The 19,123-nt window shown below is 42.0% G+C and overlaps 1 protein-coding gene across 1 annotated transcript in view; it reads left to right on the forward strand.

Annotated features, from left to right (window-relative positions):
* The window catches only part of LOC136587190 (uncharacterized), a 390,750-nt gene extending 372,209 nt beyond the window's left edge, over window positions 1–18,541 (forward strand). Inside the window, exon 11 of the mRNA XM_066585727.1 lies at window positions 18,230–18,541. Coding sequence (XP_066441824.1) covers window positions 18,230–18,403 — 174 coding nt within the window. The 3' untranslated portion in view covers window positions 18,404–18,541. The remainder of the gene's footprint in view (window positions 1–18,229) is intronic.
* Window positions 18,542–19,123: the final 582 nt, after the last annotated feature.

Consider the following 19,123-nt stretch of genomic DNA (forward strand, 5'->3'; position numbering starts at 1 on the left):
TGATTTCAGTAGACAATGTAATACATTTTCCCGGTGGTGGTGAAGGTGAATTGATGACTAAAACTGCTGGATTCCCTCACAGATCACGGTTGAGGTATATATATAGATAGATTTAGATATAGATAGATATATAGATTTAGATAGAGATAGATAGATACATAGATAGAGATAGGTAGTCTCCTCATGAGTCTGAAAGAGGTTGCCCAGGATGCGAAAAAAGCATCCTATTTGCTTCCAGAAACAGCGCCACATCTGTCCGTAGGTTGTACCTAGTATTGCAGCTCTGGTGCAGTTACTTGAATGGGGATGTGCTGCAATATTAGCTACAGCTCTCAGATGAAAATGATACTGTTTCTAGGAAGAAAAAAAAGAAGCGGATCCTTTTTTTTCGTATCGGACAACGCTATTAAATAGCAATCAGCCATTGCTGAGTTTTCTTATAGCCCGGACTGTGTATGTATAATGCCTGTGAGTAGAGATGAGCGAGTATACTCGCTAAGGCACATTACTCGAACGAGTAGTGCCTTAGCCGAGTATCTCCCCGCTTGTCTCTAAAGATTCAGGAACCGGCGCGGGTGACAGGTGAGTTGCGGGGGGAAGAGAGGGAGAGAGAGAGATCTCCCTTCCGTTCCTCCCCGCTCTCCCCCGCCGCTCCCCGCCCCACGTCGGCCCCCGAATCTTTAGAGACGAGCGGGGAGATACTCTGCTAAGGCACTACTCGCTCGAGTAATGTGCCTTAGCGAGTATACTCACTCATCTCTACCTGTGAGTTAATGATAGGGTTAAAAAAAATTTTCATCAGCTTTTATAGTTCAAATAAAAAAAAATAAAATAAAACTTGCATCACAGGAATAAAATAATTTCCTCCAAAGCCTTAAACTGCGCGCTGTGAAGAAATGTAGTTTTTAATCAAGATAAATGCGGTGCGGCTTGGTTCCCCTTATCATTGTATACTACAGGGGAGACGTGTTTATGCCGCCGTCGCATCTACTTTACATAAATATTTTTCTGTATGAGTGGACAAATGCCTCATTTATGGATGAAGGTAAAAGTATGCAGAATATTTTATTTCCCCAGCAGTAATTTTTTTTTTTTCATGGGGCGGCTGTTAGCAGCATATGGGATGTTTAGAGGCTGCAGCAAGAAAGTTGTCATCCCAAACCATGAGTTATTCCAGAAAGCCATTGATTTCATGCAAATCAAAAGATTATTTAGCGTCGTAAGATTTGATCTGTGTCAGCTGAGCGCTTGTTTGCATATCCGTCTGACAAGTAGAGAGCGTGTCCTGAAACCCACAGATATTTAATATTCAAGTCATTGCATTGCAGGTTTGGAATATGCAAAGCTACATAATGATGAGTACTTGATGGCGCTTCTGTATCTTCTTATAAAGCAAATTGGATTAAGGAGAAAGAATTGCGCTCTGGCTGTGAACCTGCGTTCACCATATAACTATTGAGTCGATTTATGAGTTATTGCATATATAGCTTTACAGGTCTTGAGCAGCTCCAGAGGTTGAGCTTACGTTATTTTCCACCGAAATAGATGGATAACCATAAGTCCTTGGGTGCAGGAGTCACAATAGTTGGTCTCGTGTTCACCCAACCTCTAAGGGTGCCCATACACCTTCAACAGGTGTAACCATGAACGTTCAGCTTGGCCGAGTGTTCATGTGTTTAGGGAGGTAAGCCGCAGTCAAACAGCCCTGGTGTCGGATTGTCTTCCAGGGAACAAAAGGATCAGGCCAGGGGCGTAACTAAAGGCTCAGGGGCCCTGATCCAAAAGGTGAGCTGGGCCCCTCCCTCTATCTGTGTCTGTACCCGTACCCATACCTAAACCATGCTGCACAGAGACATAACTTGAAGCTTCTGGGCCCCAATGCAAAACCTGTAACAGGGCCCCCAACTATAATGCTTTATTTATAGTACTGGGCTGCCCATATGGAGAAGAGAGGCCTTATGGGCCCCCTAAGGCTCCTGGGCCTGGGTGCAACCGCATCCCCTGCACCCTCTATAGTTACGCCCCTGGATCAGCCGTTGAATTGTAACATTTCCTTTTCTTTTTTTTCTCCAACATCATCTGTCATGGGCAATCTGAGCCCCCCCCCCATACCCATTCAAAGGTTGTCCATCTCTAATTTTTTTTTGGGGGGGGGGGCCTTTAGACTCACTAAAGGACATATTTTCTGCAGGCAAACTCTGTTGGACCAAAGTCTCCTCTGCTCATTGTTGCCACCTGCCAAATAATGTATTTTGTATGAGCAGGCAAGAGGAGCGTTGGGAGGCAAGTGAAAACTGACTACATTTCTGTGGCAAACACGTAATTGTCACTTTCATTAGTCTGAAGAGAGAAATGCAAAATCGTGTTACTACTGTGACCCCCAGGCAACTTCAATGTTTCCTTATGGGAAAAAGTTACAATTGATCTACTGGGATATACAAAGCTCTTTGCAACTCTTTTTGCCCCATAGCTACAGTGTCTAAAATGTATGGCCACTTTGGTCACAGGGGCTATACAGAAGCTTTCATTCTTCTATAGCTGTACATAGTCTGCCTACCTCCTATCTGCTCCATATTACTGAGTTTATTTATGATTATTTTTGTCAATTAACAAAATGCGAAGAAAATGAACAAAAGATAAAGTAAATCACATCAATATTTGGTGACCACAATTTGACTTCAATACAGCCTCAATTCTTCTAGGTACACTTGCACACTGTTTTTGAAGGAATTCAGCTGGAAGGTTGTTCCAACCCTCTTGGGGGACTCACCACAGATCTTTTATGGATGTAGCTTGTTCATATCCTTCCATCTCTTCATGTAATCCCAGACAGACTTGGTGATGCTGAGATCAGGGCTCTTTGGGGGGGCCAGATCATCACTTCCAGGACTCCTTGTTGTTCTTTACACCGAAGATAGTTCTTAATGACATTGGCTGGATGTTTGAGGTCGTTGCCCTGCTGCAGAAGAAAAATGGGACCAATCAGACCCCTTCCATTTAAAAAAAAAAATTCTTACTTTACAGCATTTTTCCACATCTGCCTAAGATTTTCTTTTAAGCAGCTTTCATAAGAGTGTGGTTCCAGCCTACTTGGCCGCGACCCAACCTGTACAGTAGATACTATGGTGATGATGAGTGTGAGGCATGCATTTAATACGGTGTTTCCATGTTTTTGTCTACCCCTAGTATATGTGTGTGTATGTGTATGTATATATATATATATATATATGTATAGTCTGGAAGAGGTTGTCCAGGATGCGAAAAAAGCATCCTTTTTTCTTCCAGAAACAGCACCACATCTGTTTGTAGGTTGTATCTGGTACTGCAGCTTAGGCACAGTTACTTGAATGGGGATGTGCTGCAATATTAGCTACTGCTCTCGGATGAAAATGATAGTGACATTACAGATCTAATAGTATGCCTATTCCCTACCCTAGCTACCAGTACTTTTATGGTAGGGGTGGACTTAGACAACTATACACGAACACTACTGTATATGGACCCATTATTTTCCTCCTACTAATTTGATGACCGTGTGCTTTTTAACACCAACTTATTCCTAGTTCTCCATAACATTCTAGTCCACCAGTAATTACTACACATGAGCGGCTTTGGGTTATAACCATTTGCATGTGATCTAATAGCCAGTAGAGTCCACCAGTGCCAATAATCCTCCATTTCCTACAGTTGCACATTTGAATGTCCTCCTTTTCTAGGGCACACGGCATCTGATGGAACATGACCTGATTTTTTTTTTTTTTTTTGATTCATACAAGGCGACATACAGAGGTAGAGTCCAATCCAACAGACTTCTATTGGTACCATATTATGACTTCGTACGATTCTGAGATTCTATGGAGTCATAATACTGTTTGAACAACGCGTTTTACAATGTTCCCATTTATACACCGCCTACCATCGGGGCCATGCTTTTATCATCTAAATCCTTCATTTGCTTCAGAACTCCATGATAGGCCTGCACTATATTATATATTGAAATTTATGTCCCAAGGACAGAATCAAGATCTGTGTCAACATCCATCTCTTCGATGTTGTTGAAAGTTGTTTGCCGTCATATTGACTTGAATACGAAATGTCCCCAGTAAAATCAATGACAAACTATATTTGCTCTTCACAAAAGATGACATTATCTAAAGATAAGTAAATCAAAGCGTAAATACAATAAACCCTTTATCTGGGAACGGAGATAAGATGCAACATTGTGTTTGTCCTTTAATAACCCTTATTAGGTGCCGTCCTGCTACAGGTGGAGTCCCCGGTGATCTTCATTAGGTTAATTGAGAGTACAGTATTTGAACAGCCACGTTGCTCTTCAGTAAAGCCGGCCTTTCATTTCCAACATTGACGGGATATCTGTGGCCAGCCTGGAGCGATAAGACCGAGGCGGTTCTTTATACAAATATGCTACTGGGATTGTGTCTCCAAACCTCTTACTTAATAAATAAAGATTAAAAAGCCGCCTAGCTAGAGAAGGCTGAAAACCTGTAATTAACATTGACAGTAGAGCAATTCACTGTAGGGTGCCGCAGCGATAGATAGATTGACAGGTGTGATTGGGGAGATGGCGCTAGATGTCATTTACATGTTGTTTTTGCAGTCGTAACACATTTTTCTTACAGGCATATTAGAATCAAGTATTGAAATATCCGTTTAAAGTTTTTTAAAAGGATTCTAAACTTAAGGCCGGCCTTGCTCTTCTGTTTTATACTTGTTGGCATGGGCGGTACATTCTGTTGATGTCCCGTTTTATGGTGAGCTATATAGCACCCAAAGGATACAGCATACATTGCTCTAATTGCACCGTCAGACTATAACCTGAATTAGTCTTTGTTAACACTGATGTCACCCATTGACAGTGAACGGTGGGGACCGCCCACTTGACACATTCCAAACTCAGGGAGTCAAATTTAAGGAAAGTCGCTATGGAGGATTGGGGTTGAGTGTGGACATAGAAAGGCTCCAATAACGTCATAGGGCCTTGGCTGCAAAGCTACAGTATGCAAGCAGCCCTAGGGGCACAAGCACAGGGTGCCCCGGTCATTGGGGCTAGTAGATTTCCATAGAGTAGTGATAGGTGAAATACACATGTCACACATCCCTAAGGCCTGCCCTATATAGTAGATATATTTTGTTAAAGATTTGCCCAAGAATTAAAAGGTAAAGACTGGCCGTAGATATAAGTCCTTTGCTTATTCTCTGCTCTCTTGTTCTGTTCAGCCAATATGATTGCCATTGCACCTTTTGCAGAGGTGGGCACACAACCTTGCCAGAGTTCTTAACCACAAATTATACATTGACATGTCCACATTTTTAGAGCTACAGACCTTCGCTAATTTAAGGATCAGGCACAAAAATCTGATTAATAAAACCCAGTATGCATTGGGTTTTTGGAGGAAGCTGGAATTCCTTGTAGATTGGAGAGAAGATAGTCACAATTAAAGGGATATTCCTATCTAAAAATATTATGCATATTGTTAGAATATGCCATAGCATTCTGACTGCTGGACGCACGTGCGCGGTACAGAATTTCCCATGCCGTCGCTGGGCGATGATGCGCGTACACGCAGCCAATCCAGAATTTAGACTCTGGATAGGCTGCGGGTCGGATGGCTTCATCGACTTCCATAGAAGCTGTCCCTGCAGAGCCCGCACAGAAATGGAGCATGCTGCGATTTTTGATCCGCGAGTGGAAACTGCAATTGCTTTCCGCTTGTGTGCATGAAGAATCACTTTTGCATTGCATGCTATGGGCGGTATTTGCTGTGGAATCTGGAGACGGTCGCCCGCTCCAGATTCTGCAATTCAAATCCACTTGTGTGCATGAGGCCAACCAAACTGGAGCAAGTTCAGAGAAGAGTTACTAAGATGGTGAGCGGTCTGCAAACCATGTCCTATGAGGAACGGTTAAAGGATCTGGGAATGTTAAGCTTCAAAAAGAAGGCTGAGAGGAGACTGAATAGCCGTCTACAAATATCTGAAGGGCTGTCACAGTGCAGAGGGATCAGCCCTATTCTCATTTGCACAAGGAAAGACTAGAAGCAATAGGATGAAGCTGAAAGGGAGGAGACAAGTGGAGACACAGATTAGATATTAGGGAAAACTTTCTGACAGTGAGGGGGATCAATGAGTGGAACAGGTTACCACAGAAGGTGGTGAGTTCTCCCTCAATGGAAGCGTTGAAACAAAGGCCGGACAAATATCTGTCTGGGATGATTTAGTGATCCTCCGATGACCCTGGAGGTCCCTTCAAACTCTATGATTTTTTGATCACTAATAAGGAGCTCTCTAAAGGCCCATTTACACAGGACGGGTGTCGGGCAAACATGGAAACTATCAGAGCTGTCTCTCCTCTCGCTCCCCCGCCCCTCTCCATTGGGATAACACAGCGGCCGTTCGCTACTGAATGGCTGCTGTTTAAACTGCACGATGAGCGATAAGCTTCATCGCTAATCTTTCATGCTGCATAAAAGATGAGCGAAAAAGCTTACTGTGCAGTTTAAACAGCGGACATTCAGTACTGAACGGCCGCTGTGTTATCCCAATGGAGGAGGACGGGGGAGCGAGAGGAGAGAAATCTCCTGCACTGCCCCGTCCCCTGCTGGCTGCTCCGTGACCCAGCCAGCTCTGCTAGCTCCCATGCAGGAAACACAGGGATGAGTGTCGGGCATCGTTTGCCCGACACCCATCCTGTGTAAAGGGACCTTAAGCATGGAGGTGCAACATTTTCCATAAACAGAGAGATAGGCATGCAAGAAGGAGGTTTATGCAAATTCACAAATATATTATTTGCAAAAATAAGATTTACAGCACAGTCACGGAAAAAAGAACTCTGGAGACCAACTCTAAGTGGAAGAATTTTGATTTTTGTAAACATAAATTCTTTCTTCCATGTAAACTGGTTATTTAATAGGGAAAACATGAAAAATAAAGACTCAGTCATTGCTTAATAGTTATTTCAAAAGAAAGAATGATAAAACTTAGAACTGAGAAAACTGGAAGTTGCTGCCAATTAATCCTTCCAGTGCTGGGATCATGTTATCTTATTAGATGGAGTGAGTAATGCTGCCCCCTGTCTATCTTAGGCTGCTTTCACACCTGTGTTATTAGGTGCCTTGGTAGTGTTACACTACCAATACACTATACCTGCACTCTGATTGGTTAGTGCTTCTCACTTGATCAGAACTGGCCAATCAGAGAGCAGTACACAATGTGCAATTAGCTAGATAGAAAATTGCAGCAGGCAATAACCGAGACCAGAACCAGCAGATCTTGAAACTGGTGGGTCTGCTATGTGTATGCAATAGCAGATGGAGAAAGGGTTGAGGCTTAGGATGCCCATACGCATTCAACAACCTTAGTGTTAGAAGGAACATTGAGCGTGTCAGACCACCACAGATTTCATGAAATAGCGCCTCCTGGCAATCTTATTTTTGAAAAAAACAAAGTAGAAGTCTTTGATAGCTAAAGGAACACACAGCTAGGGTGAAGAGTGTTCGTGTAGTTCACCTGTAATAATGTACTCTGGGCATGATTGCATTCATTCCTCGCAGGAGACGACTTCCGTTTTCATTAGGATACCATTATTATTAGAACACAATTCCGTCATTAACATACACATGATCATTTTTCATCTTTATGCGTTTACTAACCCTCTGCAATCAAGTAAGGTCACTAAAAGCATCTACTAAAATGCCTAATTGCTTTCCCAACGGCTTATCGCTTCTTCATTTAGAAGATTTCAAAACAATAATACATGAGCTGCAGTGATGAGTAAGACCAAAACAGTTTAATTCCCCTGCTACATACAGTATGACAGCCGTAATAAGCACATTTTTTGTATCATTTTATCACTTCATACTTGGGAGCAATATTGCTTATGTTGTACAGTAACTGTAAGGGAGATGGCCCCCAATAAAGAGCTGCTTGGTACCACTGAAACCATTACTATCATCCTGCTTGTGTATTTGTTAAGGGTTGAAGATAAGAAAAATACAATGGGGTTTAAAGGGGTTTTGTCACTAAAGACATTTACTCCTTATCCGCAATATATAGTATAAATGTCTAATTTCTGGGTCTGTCCAACTGTTTGGACCCCAAGTGGCTCCTAAAACAGTACCTGCACATGTCCCATATGAGTGGAGCAGCAGTGCGCATGCTTAACCGCCATTCACTTCTATAGGACAGGCAGAAAAAGGCATGTGAGAAAGACTTGGGTATACTAATAGATCATAGACTGAACATGAGTCAACAATGTGATGCAGCAGCCAAAAACGCAAACACAATTCTGGGATCTATTAAGAAAAGCATAGAGTCTAGATCACATGAGGTAATTATCCCGCTCTACTCTTCCTTGGTCAGACCTCATCTGGAATACTGTCTTCGGTTCTGGGCACCCCACTTTAAAAAAGACAGACAAACTGGAGAAAGCTCAGAGAAGAGTTACCAAGTTGGCGAGCGGTCTGCAAATCATGTCCTATGAGGAACGGTTAAAGGATCTGGGAATGCTTAGCTTTCAAAAAACAAGTCTGAGAGGAGACTTAGTAGCTATCTACAAATATCTGAAGGGCTGTCACAGTGCAGAGGGATCAGCCCTATTCTCATCTGCACAAGGAAAGACTAGAAGCAATGGAATGAAGCTGAAAGGGAGGAGACACAGATTAGAAAAAACTTTCTGACAGTGAGGGTGATCAATGAGTGGAACAGGTTACCACGGGAGGTGGTGAGTTCCTCTTCAATGGAAGTGTTCAAACAAAGGCTGGACAGATATCTGTCTGGGGTGATTTAGTGAATCCTGCACTGAGCAGGGGTTTGGACCCGATGACCCTGGAGGTCCCTTCCAACTCTACCATTCTATGATCCAATATTTGGTAATTTTTTGCAATAAGGATGGTATGAGATACTTTGTCAAGTGCTTAACTAAAGTCAAGATATACTATATCTACTGCATTTCCCTTATTAACCCAGTCAGTGATTCTGTCATTGAAATCAATTAGATTAGTCTGGCATGACTTGTTTGTTAGAAACCCATACGGGCTCTGGTTGATTACTCCATTTTTATCCAAGTACTTGCATACATGCTGTTTAATTATTTGTTCAAAGATCTTTTCCGGTATAGAAGTCAGGCTCACAGGCCTGTAGTTTCCTGGGTCCGGAAAGCAAATAAAATGTGTCAAGCATTAAGCAGCATTCTTTTATTCCTTCACTAGCACAGAAAAGAGCATCTAATGTAACATTTACTTTCGGAGAGAAAACAGATACAAAACAGGAATTTAAAAGTTCGGCCTTCTCAACATTATTTTTAACCGATTATTAATTTCATCCTGTAAACACCCTTTAGCATCTTTGACTTTTTGTTTGCTTTTGACCTTCCCCCATAATCCTTTTTTATTGCTTTTGGCCACTTTGCAAGCCTTAATTCATTATAAGCTTTAGCTTTTTTGACACTTGCCCAACAGTTTCTGCAGCTGCATTATATTATTCTTTAGATAAGGCCCCCACTTTCCATTTGATAAACATATTTTTCTTCCTTTTTAAGGTATGTGCAAGTTCTGTGTCCATCCATCCTGGCCTCTTTAATTGCTTCTCATTCCATTGGATCCTTCCTACCCTCTTTTTTGAGATCCAACATTGAGGTCTGAGTTTTCTTGGGTCTTCCTCTGCTTGTTATCCAAAATGCAAGGACTGCATGATCTCTGCCTCCTAAGGTCCCAGCCACCCTTACTTCCTCAACTATTTCCTCCCTGTTGTTAAGAATTAGGTCTCTTTTACCTTTTGGAAGATAAAGTTGTCAGCAAGAGCATATACTTTGTTGGATCCATTACTTTTGCCTGAGAGAGATTCCCAACAAATTTCTGGATAGTTAAAATCTCCCATTATCACCATTTCGTGCTTTTTTGAGAACTTGGCCATCTGATGTAGATAAAGTTCTCAATCGTACTGAATTGTATCCTTGGACCTAAAGCCAGAAGAAGGGATTTGTCTTCAGTATGATTATAAATTAAAAGTACCCCATAAGTTGAGCCTCAAACCAAAAGTACAACTGTATAGCCCCTCCCTTCACATACTGTACATTGTAGGAGATAAAGGGTAGAATGACCCATAAAAGTGCCCATGCACACTAGACTAAGGGGCCTGTTACAAGACCCGATAATTTGGGAAGAATGTTTGCCCAAATGTTCATTTGCCCGATCGTCAGGCTGTTTAGGAAGATGAATGATTAGGCAACAAAGAAGCAAACTGTGCCATAGTTCATACAGCACAGATTTGAAATCTGCAAATCTGCATCACAGGAAAAAAAAGAATTGACATGTCAATTCTTGAGGTGGTTTTCATTGAATGGGGCACAATAGATCCATGCAAATCCATGGCAGAAATGCAAGTATCAGATGTGATTTTTTTTTCTTGTAGTTCCTTAGAAAATAATAGGCAATATCGCCCAACAATAGGGCATGCACCAATTTTCCAAACTCACACTATTGGTAGTGAGCAAGACCTGAAAGTACTTTACATGGGATGAACGTTTGCTGAATAATCACTTGAAAGAACTAAGTCAAATGATAATCATTCAGTGCAACCATGGCCACTGACAGGGTGCTGAGCGATAATTTGATAGTCGTCAGATTTCAGCTTACCAAAAAAATAATTGTCAGTTGATCAAATGTTATCTGATGTAAAGTCACAGTTATTTGTATTTGAATGGCTTGTGGATGAATGTGCATGGAGATTCCATCTATGAATGATATCTCTACAACCCCATACAATCACACTTGCATGGCTTTGAACTTTGTGCTTATAGCAAGCTGGATGGTTCCTCTCCTCCTGAGTCTGTTGGACATGACGGTGTTTATGGTTTCCAAAAAGAATTTTAAATTTTGATTAATCTGACCACAGAACAGTTTTCCATTTTGCCTCTATCCATTTTAAGTAAACTTTGGCCCAGAGAAGACACTGGCGTTTCTGGATTGTGTTGATATTCGACTTCTTCTTTGCATGATACAGCTTTATCTTGCATTTGTGAGGTGCATAGTAATTTGCATTACAGAATCATACCTGTTTTTAATGCAGTCACGCCTCATGGCCTCTAGATCTCAAGCATCCAATATTTACCATCAGCCTTGTCACTTGTGCACATGATTTCTCTAGATTCTATTAATCTTTTGATTATGTACCGTAAATGGTAGGATATTCAAAGCGTTTGCAATTTTATGTTGTAGAACATTTTTCTGAAATTGTTATATAATTTTTAGATACAGTTTTTCATCTTTGCTTTGGAGAGGCTCTACCTCTCTAACACGCTGTTTTTATACATCGTCATGGGACTTAGTAGAAAATTGACCCTTCAGCTGTTTTTCATTAGTACCACTTTTCCAACCTTTTGCTACCTCTGTCCCAGCTTTTATGGGCTGTGTTGCTGCCATCAATTTCTAAATGACTTAATTTTTTTATTGAAATGGAAACATTTCTCACTTTCATCTTCTGATATATTTTTCATGCTTTATTGTGAATACAATATGATTATGTAAAATTTTTAAATCATTCCATTATTTTTTTTCTTAACGCAGCATCTCAACTTTTTTGGATTTGGGGTTGTACTACTTTTGCACAATAAACCTCTTTAAAAAAATTGTATGTGCATCATCGCATTCAGCGACCCATAACATTTTTATTTTTCCACCAACTGAGGCCACGTTCACATGAGCGTGTTTATGTGCGTACATAGGTGCTCATAAAACAGCACGTCCATGTACGTGTAAAAACACGTGTGAACACAGGTCCGTGGCCATCGCCTTCAATGGGGCCGCCGCCACGGCTGCTGCCGTCCCCATTGAAAGCAATGGACTGCCGGAAACCCCTGGAGTGATTTTCGGGCAGGGGCTTTAAATATAAGCCCTTGCCAGAAAATCATCCCTGGTTTGTGTAAAAAATTTTAAAAAACATATACTCACCTCTCCACCCCTATCGGGGCTTAGGCATGTCTAGCCGCTTGGGTCATTGGCAGTGTAGTGAAGTTCTTTCAGCTTGCGGGGATTTAAAGTCACTGCCTTCTGAAAGGGATGGCCAATCACAGGCAGTGCTTGGCCATTCATTGAATTCAAGGGGACTCCCTACGGGGAATATTTACATGTTGCACGGACCTTTGGTACATGCATGTCCTATGTTTTGCAGGTACATGCGTTTGCATGCCTGTAAAACACGGACATGTGAACACAGCATAGGAAACCAAGGGTTCTAAATAGATGCGTGGTTTTGTGTGCGCATTTGTAGGCACATAACCACGTTCGTGTGAATGAGGCCTAAGCTGTGATAGGTCTTGTTTACTGCGGGCCAAGTTGAATTTTTCATTGGTACCATTTTAAGCTAAATGAACACTTTTTGATCACTTTATTGCTTTTTTTTGGGAGGCGGATAAATAGCAATTTTTTTTTTTGGTTACTCAATTCCCTGTGTGGTAAAACAGACATAATCTTGTTATAGTGCAGGTCTTTACGAATGCGGCGCTACTTAATATATGTGGATTATTTTATAATAAAGTTTTGTAGGGAAGAATTTTTTTTTTGTTTTTTTAAAAATTTAAACATTATTTACCTTTTTCCTTATCCCTCGAGTGGATACGAAGCTATCATTATTCGATTGCTAGTATACTACGCTGCATTACTGATTCACGTGTCCCAATCATCCCAGATTTGGTCACTATTACTTTGAGGGGATCACTGAAGGACTTAGCGTAAAAAGGCATGGACTGTCCTGAACATTTGTGCAAAAGTACCTTTAGGTTGTGTCCCCCCACCATTGTTTGCTAATGTTGCAGATTTAGGCCTCTTTTACACGGGCGACATCGATATCGCCACGAGAAAATCACAGCAGCTGTGTTCTGTGCGATACCGCTGTATTTTCTGGTGGTAATATCACGTCTTTGTGGCGCTCTTTTGCCGGGATTTTGGGGGGGATGGCTTGAAATATAAAATAAGCCCTAGCTGCATTAAAACAAAAAACAAAACGATACACTACCTAACAGGCGATGTCCACTCTGCCGCACTTCTCCTACAGCTGTTCCGCGGCACTTGTTTGTACTCTTCAGCCACCACTTCCTGGTCAGGGGGTTCAAAAATCCCTCCTCCAGGAAGCGCTGGCTCAGATTGGTCCTCGAATGCCGTGGCTCAGCCAATCACTGCAGCACTCAATGAACCAATCACAGCCATCGCATTGACTTAGTTTGGTGCAGATATAGCCAGAATTCTGGTGCATTCTCCTTAGTAAATCTCTTGAAGTTTCTTTGAAGTCCATCATATGGAATGAGAATTGGTTGAGAATTTCCTATGAAGAACAAGGCACATTTTTTATCATCGTACATTAAATTGGATTTGTATAAGGGATTTATATCATGTCAAATATTTTCAGTCTTCTGATTTTACGTATTTTCATACTAAGCAGAGTGAATATGTGCAGCCAAGTGGTTAGCAATGACTGCAGGTCTGGTTTGTACTGTAAGTGATGGGAGACAACTTCTCCGAACGCTTGTTCTCTCCTGCCATTATTATTTTTACTTCATGTAAATCTGTCACGGTTTGAAGGTCGTTTCTTGTACCGGGAAGAGTCCAGCCAGAAGAAAACATGCCATAGAGGTGCCAAATCATCTTTTAATTAAGACTGGTGGCTGGCAGATGGTGCCGCAGTTTTTTGATTGTGCTTAGTAGCTTAATATACCGGAAATACTGTGTTACCTTAGGCCCTGTTAATTTAATTATTCTGCGGCCCGAGTTATTAAAGGGTTTAGCTAAGTGATTTTCTAAACCTGAGCAATTAAAATTTGCTAACTAAACGTGATGATTCTCATTATAATGTATAATTATCCTCATTATATTTATGTGGCGTACATAATGCAGTTCGAGAAAAATTGCCTTCTCTCTTCCATCAATAGAGCAGCGGATCTGTAGCGTCGCGAATCACATGGAAGTCCAGTACAGTGGGGTGAACTCTAAGGAACATCACCGAAAGAGGCCATACCGGCCTTATGTACTGATATATGGGCAGGTTAACACCTTCCCACTGCAGCCTATTTTTGTTCTCCCATTTTGTTTTCTTCTGCCCCGCTTTCAAAAAAATCATTACATTTTTATTTTTCCAGTTACATGGAACCGTGAAGTGGTTAGTGGGCTCATGTATCTTGGCCAACATCCAACCAATGCCTTGCATTTATTATCTATCATTCACATGCAGTGTGGCTTTAAGACTCCAGGGGGAGCCCAGGGTGGCTGTACCAATGTGGTTTACTGTTGGAAATGCAGGGCAACCCGCCGAATTATCATGGCGTCATTAATAGGTTGCTGGTCTGCATGGTGAACTACATATATCAGAATGGTCTGGCACTTTGTATCTACTCTGTGTGGGAGTATACACCAAGCAGCCACCCCCCTCTATATCAAGAGGCAGTGTGAGTGGCTGTCTCATCGGTGTCCTGCACAGGTGTAATTCGCTCCCTCATTTGGTAGTCAGCTACCTGCATGGTGAGAGGATGCATCTATATGCACTCCTCACTCAGTAAGTAATTGCCATTTTCTGTGATTGCTGTTACCATATTTCGACTCCCACAACTTAAAAAAAAAATGTTGTCAATCAGGGTGTGTGAGGGCTTGTTTTTTGCATGGTGACTTGTAGTTATTATTAATACCATTTTGGGGTACATACGATTTCTGGATCCAATTGTTTACTTGAATACAAGATGATTAAAAAAAGCGCAATTTTGATATTGTGTATATTTTTTTCTGACCGTGTTCAGCGTATTGGATTAAAAATATGATATTTTAATCATCTAGACTTTTGTGGACGCAGTGGTACCAAGTTGTTTTTCTGTTAAGATGACTGGGAAAAGTTTTTTTGTTTTAAGCTTTGAATACTTTTTTTTATTTTTTATAGTATTTAATAAAACTTTTTTTTACTCATTTTTATTACATTTTTTGAACTTATGTTTGATTGCTCATACAGTATAATGCAATACCATAATATTGCATTGTAACACATTCTGACAGAAAGTCTGTCCAGGCATACCTCATGCATGTCCTTATAGGCAATCATTCATGATAGCCCTAGGGCCTTCAGGAGGCTCCAGGCTGCCACAACAACTGGACAGCACCCCCTTGATAACATTGCAGGGGGTTGGAGGGGGAAGATGGGGCATTGAGGAGCTCTGAACAACAATCAGGACATTTAAATGTGCTCTCAGAATTGATAACAGCATTTAAAGGTGTCCAGGATGTGAGCGCTGATACCAGGAGAACAGGCAGTGACAGACACTACAGCCTCTGCAGGCTCCCATAGACTCCTATGAAAGCTGAAAAAAGGAGGTGGAGGGAGTTTTCCAGCGTCTAACGCTGGGAAAGAAGACAGCTGGCTCTATTTAAACATTAGGAGTCATTCGGAGGATTTCTGCTGATCGAGGGATCTCCGCGCCACTGCGTTTTTTTTTGTCGATATGCTGCAACCGCTCATGGGAACGGCAGAGAATACATGGCTAAAGATTGGGACTTGATTGCGGCTGTTCTTCATTCATGCGATATGGTCGTGTAAAAGAGACCTACGGCTGAGCCTTGGAGCTCTGCCAAGAATCTTCATGCAGATCCGTGTACAGATTTAGCCCTAGTCAATGGGGCATATTCGTGTGGGGTCACCTGATGTGGTTTTCACACCAAAAATGGACATATCAATTCTGTATTTCTACATGCTAATTTCGTAATCCACATCTGTAGCAGAATTATGCCTTGTGACTAAGGGCAGCTTCACACAAGTATAATTTGCTGCATGCTGCCCACACAGCAAGTACACAGTGACAATCAATTTATCTCTTTTTCTTTCCTTCTTTAAAGGGAATGTGTCATCAAAAAATAATTATTTAATTGAAGTTTCTATGTTGCTTATGTTTTTGGTTTGTTCTTTTTTTTTTTTTTTTTGTACAAAACTTTAGTGATTTTTTTTCTATTTTTCATTTTAAAATATCCTGAAATCCTGCAGTTCTCACACTGACCACTAGGTCTAAATATAGTCTTATGCTTCCTGTTCTGTGGAGAAAACTGTTCAGCAGTCATCTCATCATCACCACAGGCAGGGTTATAATGAAAGGTAACACTTATATATACGTAACAGAGGATCCACTATTCACAATAGGTGATAATTGCAGCTCACCACTTCCCCATCCACACAATGACCTCTCCACAGGTCATAGAGCATGCTCAGAGGACTCTCCTATAGAAGTCAATGGGTCCCTACCTGTACATTGTATCTTTGACACATAACGGTAGTGTGCAGAACAGGAAGTGTATGACTATGTGATTACTGTACTTTTTTGACTGTAAGACGCCGTTTTCTGCAAGTTATCATCTAGGGCCAGGGAGGGGGTCTGATAAATCCAGAGATCCCTGACTGCAGCCTTAATGATCCGGCAGTGTGCTGATCGATCATCGGGAGAATTCTGCAGCCATACATTCCACGGCTGCACAGTCCTCCCTCTCCCTGCCTGATCAGTGCAGAGATTGCTACAGATCACTCATATCTCTGCTGGGGTGCAGGTCCTCTTCTGTACACAAGGGACAGACAAGGTCAGAGATCAAAGGTCTTGAAGTAGCAGCAGTACCATAGATGATGTCATAACCATGTAAGCAGGAAGCAGCTAGAGGGAAGGGGTCATGTATTACTACACTTGTATGTGGTGATTTAGTGTTAATAAAATCAGTGTTTAACATGCCAGTTACAGATGTGTGTGCGCATGTAGCTGAGCTATATGTGTGTGTGCATGTAGCTGAGCTGTGTGTGTGCATGTAGCTGAGCTGTGTGTGTGCATGTAGCTGAGCTGTATGTGTTTTCTGCGCATGTAGCTGAGCTGTATGTGTGCGTGTAGCTGAGGTGTTTGTGTGTGTGGGAATGTAGCTGAGCTCTATGTGTGTGCGTGCGCATGTAGGGAAGCTGTATGTGTGTGTGTGCATGTGGCTGAGCTGTATGCGCTTGCATGTAGCTGAGCTGTATTTGTGTGCATGCATGTAGCTGAGCGATATTGTTTCTGTGCATGTAGTTGAGCTGTATGTGTTTTCTGCGCATGTAGCTGAGCTGTATGTGTGCATGTAGCTGAGCTGTATGTGTGCATGTAGCTGAGCTGTTTGTGTGTGTGTGAATGTAGCTGAGCTGTATGTGTGTGTGCATGTGGCTGAGCTGTATGCGTTTGCATGCATGTAGCTGAGCTGTATGTGTGTGCATGCATGTAGCTGAGCGATATTGTTTCTGTGCATGTAGTTGAGCTGTATGTGTGCATGTAGCTGAGTTGTATTTGTGCATGTAGCTGAGCTGTATGTATGTGTGTGTGAATGTAGCTGAGCTATATGTGTGTGCGTGCATGTAGCTGAGCTGTATTTGTTTCTGCGCATGTAGCTGAGCTGTATGTGTGCGCGCATGTAGCAGAGTTGTATTTGTTCGTGCGCACGTAGCTGAGCTGTATGTGAATGCTGCAGAGCTATATGTATATGTTACAGAGTTGTATATGCTGTAGAGCTGTGTGTGTTGTACACATGTACAATGCGCATGCAGCAGTGCTGTGTATGTGTATAATGTGAGCATATATGTTTGCGCCATTGTTTGAACAGACACACTAGGTTTAATAGGAGCTGACCCATTTTCTACACCAGAACACCAAAGTTAATCTCTGAAGCCCCTCCACTTTGTGTTAGACCCCCAGAGGCGTTTAAATTAGTATGAAATATTTTTCCTGTTTCTTTTTGTCTAAACCCGGGGGCATCATATAGTCCGAATATATTCTATACCCTCTGATCTTTCTTAGGCTGAATACATATCAATAAAAGAAAGGCTACTAATGGGCTGAGGCCGGCCTTGTAGTCAGAAGTCCTTATACAATCCGTACAACCCTGAACTTCTGAAGTGCGTCGTCCTAAGTACTGTGTTTTGCAGCACACGTACTCCAGACTATTAGCGCAGCTGGCAAGGTATTTTCATCTTAGTGTTAGAAGTAAATTACTGCTTTACAAATATTTTCTTGCTTATGTCGCCTTTTTCACCTTTAAATTGGATCAAATAGTCGCAGAGTGCTTTTTCTGTTTCAATTTGCAAATGCTTTTAAGTCGACTGTATTTTCCATCCATTAAAAGCTTTGTGAAATGATGGCTGTCCCACGATGCTGTGCGCTAACCGGGTCTCTGCGTTCTGCCCACAGCTTTACAGCAAGCTGCAAAGTGATGACTCTGCGCTCCTGGAGCACGTCGAGCAGATACTGGGCGACCTGGGGGAGGACGGGGCGCCTGGAGACTCCGACGTTGAAGATGCAACTCTGGAGAACATCGAAGACGATTTTGTGCGAAGCAGCGACGATGAAGCCATGGAAGCCTGAACTCCATATTGTATTTTTTTACATTGACTAGTGACCATAGCGTAATAAAAAGGCGTGGGGTGGGGGTTCTATATTTTTGCTAAAATGAGTGCCAAAGTGTTTTTGTCATGTGATCGATAAATAACTTTTTGCTGACTGGCTGATTTTTTGTTTTTTCCGGACTAAGGAAGTTCAAAGTGGTCACCCAATACACTGTCACAAACCCACAGCTGTGTTTAGAAGTGCAGGTAAAGCTGCAGGGTCCCAATACTAAATCTGTGGCAAAGTCACCCAAGTATAATGCTGCATTTATATGGGTAAGAGAGAATGTATGGGCGCCCCCTAAGCTTCTAGGCCCCAGGTATGAGTCTGTAACCACTACAGCAACATCCCTGGCTTTGTTCCCACTTAAGGCACGGCATGGCATGCTTTAAAGGGGTTGTCCAGTTGTAAACCATTGATTGCCTACACTCAGGATAGGTTATCAATAGTAGATTGATGGGAGTCCATTGTCAGGAACCCCCAACAATCAGTTGTTCACAAGGCCAGAGTGCTCATGCTGATTTCTCCAGGAAGCGGATAGCGCTATTTCCACTGCAGTGGTCAGGCTTGGTATTGCAGTTTATGCTGTCATTGAAGTAAATAAGAACTTTGCCTGTAATACCAAGCATGGCCACTGCCTTAAGAACAGAACTCTCTCTCTGCTGCATAAATCAGCCCAGTGCACGAGCACATCGACCC

This window comes from Eleutherodactylus coqui, chromosome 12, assembly GCF_035609145.1.
Source record: "Eleutherodactylus coqui strain aEleCoq1 chromosome 12, aEleCoq1.hap1, whole genome shotgun sequence".
NCBI classification, from domain to species: Eukaryota; Metazoa; Chordata; class Amphibia; order Anura; family Eleutherodactylidae; genus Eleutherodactylus; species Eleutherodactylus coqui.